Here is an 11124-nt window from a genome sequence, read left to right as displayed (position 1 = left end):
AAAGTCAATAATCAGCGGATCAGTTTTGACTTCACTTTGGCCCACCATCTTTTGGGGGTGTCTCTAGGAATGGAGAAATTCTGCTTGAAGACAATAGTGGCTTCCCCGTGGGTCATATGGCAAACCGTAACGACTGAGCTCAAACCAAAAGATAGAGGAAGACCTTGACTTCGAAAGCAATAAATTTGATCTATATTGGGTTAATTGGTTAGCCGGGAAATCACTAACCATTATTATTATCACAGCCTATTAAAAAAATTAAGCTTAAAGATGGCCTCACCTTTTTGTTGCACTACCCTTGTTCTTTCTTATGTTTCGATTGCACTCGTGGTCACCATTTTTCCAACTTTCGGTACTGGTTCTACCAGATTAGCCACAACATCCGAGCTAGAAATGGAAGCAAAAGCTCTCCTTCATTTAGGCTGGTGGAGTTGGCACGGCAATGACACTCGCGGTCATTGCAGATGGAAAGGTATGGCATGCAATAAAGCTGGGAGCATCACCCGCATTGATTGTTCATGGGTTGCGGTTAGTGGAAGCATCTCGCCTGAAATAGGAGCTTTATCTTCACTCAAGTCCCTTGATCTTTCTCACAAAGGCCTAACTGGTGAGTTACCTCAATCCCTTGGAAAACTTACACTCTTAGAAAAGCTTGACCTTTCCAATAACTTTATTAACGGTTCTATCCCCCTAGACTGGGGGAACATGAAGAGTTTGAAACAGTTGGACCTATCCCGTAACCAAATTCGTGGTCCTATCCCTCCTACCTTAGGCAAATTAACCAATTTAGAACAGTTGGACTTATCCTTTAATCAAATCACTGGGGCAATTCCTCGTGAAATTGGGAACCTAAAGAATTTGTCTGAATTGTATCTAAGTAAAAACGAGCTCAATGGTTGGATCCCTTTGTCAATATTTAATTTATCCAGATTGAGCCTTTTCTATCTTGATTCCAATCTTTTAGAAGGTCCCTTACCACAAGAAATGGAGAATTTGAAAGCTTTAACTTTCCTTGACCTCTCAAATAACAAATTGATTGGACCTATTCCATCTCAAATTGGAAATTGCTCAGTGTTAGAAGGATTGTATTTGAGTAACAATCGTATAACTGGAAGCATTCCCTTTGAAGTCTTCACTTGCCCTTATCATACTCTTGATCTCAGTCATAACTTCATCGAGGGAGAAATACCGCATCAATTTGATAACGGTCTTTACTTGCAAGTTTTGAATCTTAGCTACAACAATCTAACAGGCATGATTCCTAAATGTTTTTGGTTCTTGGAAACGCTCAATCTGTCCTATAATTCTCTAGAGGGACCTATTCCAGAAGACTTCAGTCATAGGTTTTCATCTGATTCATTCTGGGGAAACAAGTATTTATGTGGAAACCTATCAGATTTCTCTCCTTGCCCTTCTAAATCAAGCAACAAGCTAAAGATTGTTGAAATCATTCTTCCAGTTCTCTGTTTTCTGGCCTTCTTGGGTTTAGGAGTTTTACTCTTCCTTAGATTCAGAGCCAAAGATAACATTCCTGAACCAAATGTCACAAAAAATGGAGATTTATTCTCAATCTTGAACTTTGATGGAAGAATTGCATTTGAAGATATCATTGAGGCGACCAACGACTTTGACATCCGATACTGTATTGGGACTGGAGGTTACGGTAGTGTTTATAGAGCGCAATTACCAAGTGGAAAGATTGTTGCCTTGAAGAAACTTCATCGAAGAGAAGCAGAGGTCCTAGCTTTTCACAAGAGTTTCAAGAATGAGGCAAAAATATTATCAGAAATACGACACAAGAACATAGTGAAGCTTCATGGATTTTGTCTCCATAATCGTTGCATGTTTTTGATTTACGAATACATGGCTCGAGGGAGCTTATTTTGTGTTCTCGCCTATGATAACGAAGCAATGGAGATGGATTGGATCAAAAGAGTGAAGATAATCAAAGATACAGCATGTGCTTTATCTTATCTGCATCATGATTGCCACCCACCAATAGTTCATCGAGACATATCAAGCAATAACATTTTATTGAACTCCAATCTTGAGGCTTGTGTCTCGGATTTTGGCACAGCTAGACTCATTGATCCTGACTCGTCTAATCAAACAATGCTTGTTGGAACCTACGGATATATTGCACCAGGTCAAGTTTCTAAACTTTGAGTCTGTTTTTGTTTTGTTATTCTACTTTGGGTTGTATGGCCTGTAGGTATTGAAAACTAGACCCCGATTCTTAAACCATAAGGAAAAGTGGCATATTAGCTATTTTTCAAATGCTTGTGGTTAAAGATTAGCAACAGTTTATGCATATGGTGCCATGAATTATCAAGTGCTCAAGTTCTTTTGTTATAAAGAATGCAGATTTTTCATCTTTTAAATGATTTTAACGATAATATTTTAATTGGGTTTCTTTTGTTGTTAAATGCAGAACTTGCTTATACTATGGTTGTAACTGAAAAATGCGATGTCTATAGTTTTGGAGTATTGGCACTTGAAACACTCATGGGAAAGCATCCTGGTGAACTCTTGGTATCACTATCGGCATCATTTTCCAAGAATATAATGTTAAGTGATATTTTAGATCCACGTTTATCGCTTCCAAGCGATCGAAGAGTTGCAAAGGATATTGTTTTTGCTGCAACAGTGGCCTTTGCTTGCTTAAGGTCGAACCCAAAGTTCCGACCAACAATGAAGTGTGCGTCTCAAGAGTTTCTTTCCCGGAAAAGACCAGTAGCAAATCGTCTCCAAGCTATCTCTCTGCTGCAACTCAAGGAGCATGATCTGTATATGGATGATGAAGCCAAATTTCAATCTCAGAAGTCAGGGGAAATTGTTGGACTCCATGCTAGTTCTTCAACTTGATTTTCATGTGTAGCATTATTTGATGTCTTCACTTCCAGTCTTTCCATTCAATATCGGATGCTTGTTAATTCTATCATTATAATTTTGGGTTTGGTTTTGTAGATCTATGGTTATCAATAATTCTAGTGGTTTAGAATCCATGTCTTATTATTCGGCACTATAACTGAATTAAATAAAACACTATAACTGATTTATCTATAATGGTGTAATTCATTTTGTAATTTGATTATTATTTGATGAATTAAATAAATATTAGTTATGTTGATCGAAAGAGTCATGATTTAGCTAACAAACTACTATAACTGAAGAAAAAGATTTACATGTGAGACCAGTCAAGTTGGCCTAGGAGATCTCCACAAAGAGCGAGGAAGCATGCTGCTTACATTAGATTTCTAAGCAATTACTGGCAATGTAAAGATGAGTGACCAGTAAATATTCACTTGTACTTGATAGAAATTTTTTCTGGTTCCGAGACATCTCATGGCAAACGGTAACGACTGGGCTCAAACCAAAAGATAGGAGGAAGACCTTGACTTCCAAAGCAATAAATTTGTTTATATTGGATTAAGTTCTTTCTTATGTTTTGATTGCATTCGTGGTTGCCATTGTTCCAACTTTGGGTACTGGTTCAACCAGATTGGCCACAACATCCTCCGTGTTGGTTTTTTAGTCTAAGAAAGAAATGGACAGATCGAATTTTAGCAATGAAATGTGATTTGCTATATTTTCCAATTTTTCAATACATAATTTACATACAAAGATGACTTTAAATATGAAAATTTTCCAAATGCAAGTTGACAAGTTTAAGTACATGAGATTTATTCCATTGGTTGATTTCTATCTAGTTAGTACTGCTTAAATTATCCTTTCAAATTGATAATAATTTGACAACTTTTTCTAACAAGTTGTAGTTGCTAGCTTGTATCATAAGCTTTGGGATAGTCTGTCAATAGTTGTTCGTCAAATAGTTCATCAGTTGAATGCCGCCATTTTGCTTGTACTTTAGCTTGTCTACCATTTTGGCTTACACTTTTGGTTTGTTCGCCACTTTGGCTTATTCTTTGGCTTGTCCGTCACTTTGGTTTACATTTTTGGCTTGTATTTTTGGTTTGCACATTTGTATCTCGTCAAGTGAGAGAGTTGTTGCATGGATGATCATCTCACAACACTCCTTGGCCTCCATGCTGCGAACACCAATTTCATTTCTCAGCTTCTCAAACTTCGCTTTTCCAAGAGGCTTGGTCAGAATGTCCGTCAGTTGATTCTTTGTGCAGCAATGAACTAAAGTTACTTCTTCACTCTATTCGACTTCTCTCACAAAATGGTACTTGATCTTGAAATGTTTTGTCTTTTCATAGAAGACAGGGTTCTTAGCAATTGCAACGGCAAATTGATTATCGTAGTAAATTTGCATTGCTTTAATCAAAACTTATAAATCTTAATATATTTTTGGTTCATTGTAATAGAATTGAACAAGAAAGGAATAATTATAGTTTAATGCAGAATGGAAAGGTAATAAAATATTATGATATTTAGTTGATTGAATCGCACGGACATGTAGTAAAATAATATCACGAATAGGTTAAGAATAAACAAAATTGACAAATTTAACCTTAAAATAAAAGTAATTATTATTTTATATGATTAATTAATATCTTACTATTTTTGAATGCATTATATAACTAATGAATTATTTTTATAATTATAATAAAATTATATTAAAATAATATTTACAAATATTTGTAATAATTAATATTTAACACTTAAAATTATGAACTACATATTATAATATAAATAAAATATCATGTCTTATATATATATATATATATATATATTTTTTTGGAAAATCAAACACTAAACGAAAGACATTTGTGTGGACTCCTCTATCAATCGTAAACCAGCTCTTCTATCCTTTACTGCCTTAATGATTTTGTCTGCAAGTTTATTGTCCTCTCTAGAGATATGCTGAATACTCTAGTGGTTAATAAAGTTCAATACTACATGGATTCTCTTTATCAAAGTAGAACTAGAGTTTCTGTAAATGCCATCCTTAATTATGTTAATATCTTCGATGCTTATTTACTATTAAGAAGGCATATGAATCATTGCTTTTTTGCCTTATTTAGAAGTTGATTTAAATTTTGAAATATGAAAATTAAAAGGATTAAATTTCAGAAAAGCTAAAAAATAGTTTACCCAAAAAGTTACAGGGACTGAAGAGAAAATTTCTCCTTTTCCCTTCTGCTCTTTTTCACGCGAAGGTCACAGATGGGTTTTGGTTCTTTATTATTTTTGACTCTTTACTCTTCTCCATTTGCCCTAGAGGCCGCCTTTTCTCCTCTATCCAGTCAGCCATCGCCGACGTCCCTCGGGCCAACTGATACCACTGGAGTGCAGCTCTCTTCCTCTTCAATCTATTTTTCGGCTTAAAGTCTCTCTCACTCTCACCGTTGCCGCCGACATCGTAATGATTTTTCGTGGCGATCTTCTCAGTACTTAACTGTATCTACTCTATCGCTTTGTGATTTATATTTGGCTCTCATTTCCGATTTTGAGTAGAGTTCTCTTTGCTTTTTGTTAGCTTCGTCTTATTGAAAATCATCTCTAAAAAAGTACAAATCGATCTATCTTTTGCCACTTTCCTTTTCTTTTAATGATTGATTCAACAGCTTCGTCTTATTGAAAATCATCTCTAAAAAAGTACAAATCGATCTATCTTTTGCCACTTTCCTTTTCTTTTAATGATTGATTCAACAACCACTGCAATCAAGATTTCATCTGACATTTACATTGTTCATAACGACATTTTCTTGGAATGATTTAGTTCTTAATCCGTTTTTATTCTCATTTTTTAGGTTTCATCTGTTTGATTTCTTCAAATTTGTTATTTACTGAAGCTGATAGTGTTCGCATTTCTCTTTTGACAATTTATTCGTTTTTCTCTGTTTCTCTTTTGACAATTTTAAACTAAGACTGTCTAAGAAGGGGAAACTTCTGTTGTCACTGTATCAAAATTTAATGTTCTAGGTTTGTAATTCAGTATTAGGGTTTAGTTGTTCTTCCGTCCAATTTTTTGCATTTTGTATTGTGCTGTTTTGGGTTTCATGATCATACTGGAGATTGTCATGATTCGTGTATGCATAGATGTTTTCTTTTTCATACTGCTAGGTGTTTGCATTCATCAGTAAGGATTGGGTAGATATTCTTTAAAATAGTTTTGAAGGGAGCTCATCGATGAACTTAGTTGGGATTGTTTGTGTGCTGGTGGGTATTATTTGCAAATGGACTTTGATAGAAAATTTCAAGTAGACCCAAGGTATCTCTATATAGCATCTGAATGGGAAGTTTTTGTGTGATTACTGATATATTCATCTGTGTTACCTAGGCTTATAGCATGTTTACATGAAGGGAAATTGAGTGTAATCTTTTAAGTGAACAGGTTCTAGGTTTTGGCTGTTTCAACGTTTTAGGTTGATTTGTTGTTCTACTATTCTCTCTTGTTTGAAAAGCTATGTTGGTTTCTGCTTTCAGTTGCATTATTTGCTTTTAAGTTGCTTCTCTTGTTTTTAGCCTGTAGTTATGAAATCTATTTTATATATATGCTTGGCCTTAACAGTGAATGAGAAAGAAAGCACTAAGAAGAAGAAGAAGCTATGGGAAGCACAAGTATTGCTACTTTCAACTGGTTAATGTGATAATGTTGTTTTATAATTGATGTTTGTGAGGTCCAGTTTTTTAGATATATTATAGTAAAAGATTTGGCCAACTAATGAAGGCTTTTAAAGTTGTTCAAAATGTCCTCCAAGGTTCAAAGTATTGTGAAATGAACCTAAATGGTGCTCTGCATTTTAATGCAATGTTATATCACTGTACAAGTGATTCCGACAAAGAGGTCTTACCTCATGAATGGTATGAAAAGGCGTTTTCAAAGTTGACAAGATTGGCCCACTTGTTAAAAGATGTGGATTCAGTTGATGGACGGCTTGTGAATGCAAACGACAATTCAATCATCATCAGTGATCGAATTGAACATAGAATGAATGCTTTCAAGTCACTTGTGAGAGTCTTTATTGGGTCCCCATCAGTTCAGCGAATGCTAAAGAAAAAAATATCTTCATTTGACTGTTTTGGTAAACCTAGTGAAAGGGAGCCCATGATTGTGAATTCATTAACCTTAGTGAGCAATGTTTTGAATGTTACAGCTCAACAGAGGAAATTGGTGCGTCTAACAATATGTCCTCAGGTTACACAACACAGGATATGGATGGGTGCCCTTGAGAAAATATTGAATGAACTGAAATTGGAGATTGATTTATTGAATTTCCAATTCCCAAGTAAAGGAACTAAGATGGGTAAGCAGATAGTTTATAGCTGCCTTAAGTTCTTGGATGAGTCTGCTGTTTCTAATGACTTTGATTCTGCTTCATGGATTCGACTTTCACCTGCAAAAGTTGTTGACTCTCCTCGCAAATGGGAGGATGTTCTTGAGATGTTTACTGATCTCATTAATTGCTTGAAGAGTGAGAAGGATTGGCTTTATCATTTGAAAACGATTGAGGTGATGAAAGAAGGTGTGTCTCAGATTAGGGATGTGTTAGTTGATAACAGTATTGGGTATAAGGATTCTAGGCACCAAGAAAGCCTTGTACAAAGGAAGCTATCTAAGACATTGGGACACTCGTCACGGTGCTTGTTCACACTTTTATTGTATTACCTCTACGGGCAGGTTAGAGATCTTGAAGTGGATTTGTGTGGAGCAATGTATGGGAACGGTATTGAGAATAGGCTTACCTTGTGCATGGGAAGAGTTCTGACTTCAAATGAGGAGAAGATGGTTTGGAGTGGGGTTAAGCAGTTGGATAGGGCTCTGGGGTTATTCAAGTTTGTATGGGAAACAGCAGGTATGAAAGGGAATCTGGAGTTGCAAGGTCACTTATGGTTTGTAGGGCCTGAGGAGAGATTTTTCACATATCGAGGAAATGCCTTCTTTCTACATGGGATCAGTCTTGGACCTAAGATTAACTCGTCAAAAGCTCTATGATGTTTTAAGGTTATATTTTGGCATTCCTGATTAGCAATTACATCATGTTATTCAAGTCTTGACAATGTTTTTTAAATTTACTTTTATTTTATTTACCATTCTTGCGAAATATGTTGCAGTATTTTAAAAATGTTTCAAGACTTGAATAACACTATTTAAAATATAAAAAATATTTAAATTTTATTAAAATTAGAAAAAAATTGTAAAATTTTTAAAAATTATAAAATGCATCAAAAGATGTTTTATATATTTTTAATTTATAATTGTAAATTATTGATTTTTATTTTTTATATTTTAGGATTTTATAATTTTGTTTCTAATTTTTAATAAATTTTAGATGTTTCCAATTTACACCTTGATTCCAACTATATTTCCAATTCCATCCCTTCATCTCTATGCCATTTGACCAATTTGCAGTCGTTGCAGCTTGAGAGAAATCTTTTACATGGTTCCATCCCTTCATCTCTACTTCATTTACCTAATTTATTGTATCTATCCATGGCTTCGAATCTTCTGGAAGGTCCCATACCCCTTGATATTGAGAGTTTGAATGCCCTGCAATACTTAGATCTCTCAGACAACAAATTGAGTGGGAGGATTACCCTGCAAATTGGTGGCTTATCTCTATACTAGCTTGATCTAAGCCATAACATTCTCCAAGGAGTGAAACCTTCCCAGTTTGAGAGTTTAACTCAATTAAACATTTTAAATCTCAGTCGGAATAATTTAACGGGCATGATTCCTGAATTTCTAGTTTATGTGAGAAACCTCAATTTATCATTTAATTCCCTTAAGGGTCCAAATCCAGATGGGTTGTTGCATTTTGCACCAGAGGAATTTAAAGGCAACAAGGATTTATGTGGTTCCATTCAAGGCTTCCTTCCTTGCCCTTCATCCCCATCTGTAAATCAAGAAAGAAATAGCAAAGTCAAGCACAATCTGCTTGTCTTTATTCTGGTTCCAACTTTGTTATTTTTTGTCACAACTTTTGCATTGGTGATATTCATCCTTTGCCGAAAATACAGCTAAAGCTTTGAAACATGATCCAAGTCCAACCAAAAATGGGGATTTATTCTCTATTTGGAATTTTGATGGAAAGATTGCATTTGAAGACATCATCAAAGCAACAGAGGATTTTGATATCAAATATTGCATTGGAACGGGTGGTTATGGCAGTGTTTACAGAGTAGTCTGACCAAGTGGCAAAGTTGTTGCTTTAAAAAAACTCCACCGATTGGAAGCTAAGCAGCCACATTAAGATACAAGTTTCCGAAATGAGATAAAGTTTTTAACAGAAATACGACATAAAAACATCGTCAAGCTCCATGGATTTTGTCTCCACAATCGGTGCATGTTGGTCTATGAATATATGGAAAAGGGAAACTTGTTTTATGCCTTAGCATTGATGATGAAGTTGTGGAAATGGATTGGATCAAAAGAGTGAATATTGTCAAAGGTGTCGCACATGCTCTATCTTACATGCATCATGATTACAACCCTCCAATTGTTCATCGAGACATCTCAAGCAATAACATTTTGTTGAACTCTGAATTGGAAGCTTTTATTGTTGATTTTGGGACTGCAAGATTTCTTAATCCTGATTCATCTAATCAAACTGTAATTGTTGGAACATATGGATATATTGCCCCAGGTTTTTCACCTTCACTCTCTTTTTTTCCTTTTTATTTAGTTTCATCTATTATTACTTTGTATTGGTTATTTATTTTGAATTACATATTGAAATAATATGATAGAAACAAATAGGAAAAGCAAAATTAAGAAAGATCAAATATAAAAAAAAAAATTAATTCGAGATTAGAAAATTCAAATGCAATTATACATGCAACCACATTTGAATACAAAATATAAATTAACATCCGTTTTTTGTTTTAATTACAGAGTTTGCTTTTTTGTTGGTCGTGACCAAAAAATGTGATGTTTATAGCTTTGGAGTGTTGGCATTGGAAATATTGATGTGATGGGAAAGCATCTTGTTGAATTGTTGTCATTACTATCATTATCATTGTCTCATGTCCAGAATTTCATGCTAAATGAAACTTTGGACCCTCGATTATCACCCCTGACAAATTGAAAAATGGTAGGAGACATCATTTTTTTTGCTGTCATTGCTTTTGCATGCTTACAAGCTAGACCCAAAGCTCGACCAACAATAAAATTAGTGTCTCAAGAATTCCTACACGTCAAGTATCCAATTGCAATGCCTCTTCATAAAATATCATTGATCAAGCTTAAGGATCATGAGATATTTATGAGAGATGAAAGTCACAATAAATGACATTTTTAATGAGGATATGAATATCATATTCATCTAAATATCTCCTTAGGCTAGATTTTGGCTATTGAATTTGATTTAATTTAAGAAATTACCTTATTGATCTAATTATAAATTTTGAAGTTGATTTAATAATTTAGTACCAACCGAAAGTGATAAGTGGAATCAATCTTCACTAGGGCATGATACTGCTATTTATAGTTGTTTTCTTGATTTCCTACAATTATTTCATTCATTATCATCAATGCAGTTAAGCTTACGCTGTAAAGTGACAATGACAACCACTGGGCATGTTAAAGTTCTGAAATTTGCAGTTGTAATTCATCTCAACGCAACTCTCATTGCAATAAAACCACAACTTGGGGAGAAATTTTATACTATTCGAAGTCGGGATAAAACTCAAATACGATATAATTAATCAAATTCGAAATGAGAGTTTGATATACTTCAAATCAATTACCTGCACATTGAATGATAATTCCAAACTCATGCTTGATGCTCATTTTCGAAATGATATAGTAAATTCCCTATACCAGAAAACATGTAATAAAATGGAGAAGAGAAGGGAATGGGCGCATACTCATTGTAAAGGTCAGCATGCCTTGGGTTTTGGCGATCGGTGAAGATAATTATTATGATATGGAGAGACATGCGGACCATTTGGAGGGTAGAGGCTACTTGTTGAAGATGGCCAGCAATGCAGCAGCAAGGATATTTTGGTGCTTAACCATGCAGCTGTTTTTGTTTTTTTCTTTCAAACTAGTCTAGTTTATTTTGTAATCAGTCTTGATGTACAAAGACTAGTTAGCTTATTTTTTTATGTTTAGGTGATGATTTAGCTGATAAATCAGCTTGTTTATGTGTGCAAGTTATGTTTTGTGAGGGAGTTGTTATGTATTAGGTAATTGTTTGTAACAAAAGTGAA

General features: G+C 34.6%; 2 protein-coding genes and 1 pseudogene across 7 annotated transcripts; all 3 read left to right on the top strand.

Moving 5' to 3' along the window:
• Positions 1–220: 220 nt before the first annotated feature.
• On the top strand, positions 221–3130 carry LOC105798236 (probable leucine-rich repeat receptor-like protein kinase At1g35710). Its single transcript, XM_012628226.2, has 2 exons — positions 221–2146; positions 2432–3130. Exons 1-2 carry the CDS (start codon positions 271–273, stop codon positions 2863–2865), a joined length of 2310 nt encoding a protein of 769 aa, XP_012483680.1. The 5' UTR covers positions 221–270; the 3' UTR covers positions 2866–3130.
• A 2024-nt stretch (positions 3131–5154) lies between these two features.
• On the top strand, positions 5155–9565 carry LOC105798238 (uncharacterized). Of its 6 annotated transcripts, XM_052621052.1 has the most exons (3): positions 5155–5367; positions 6482–7915; positions 8324–9565. In XM_052621052.1, exon 2 carries the CDS (start codon positions 6635–6637, stop codon positions 7904–7906), a length of 1272 nt encoding a protein of 423 aa, XP_052477012.1. In that variant the 5' UTR covers positions 5155–5367; positions 6482–6634; the 3' UTR covers positions 7907–7915; positions 8324–9565. The 6 variants fall into 6 exon arrangements, with proteins under 6 accessions (XP_052477012.1, XP_052477017.1, XP_052477016.1 ...); XM_052621057.1 differs by lacking the exon at positions 8324–9565 and having other exon boundaries at positions 5156–5329; positions 6482–8015; XM_052621056.1 differs by lacking the exon at positions 8324–9565 and having other exon boundaries at positions 5156–5357; positions 6482–8015.
• LOC105798240 (MDIS1-interacting receptor like kinase 2-like) lies at positions 8642–9652 on the top strand (annotated as a pseudogene).
• Positions 9653–11124: the final 1472 nt, after the last annotated feature.

This window comes from Gossypium raimondii, chromosome 9, assembly GCF_025698545.1.
Source record: "Gossypium raimondii isolate GPD5lz chromosome 9, ASM2569854v1, whole genome shotgun sequence".
NCBI lineage: Eukaryota > Viridiplantae > Streptophyta > Magnoliopsida > Malvales > Malvaceae > Gossypium > Gossypium raimondii.
The sequence above is the reverse complement of the archived record's forward strand: the minus strand, read 5'-3'. Positions and strand labels throughout refer to the sequence as shown.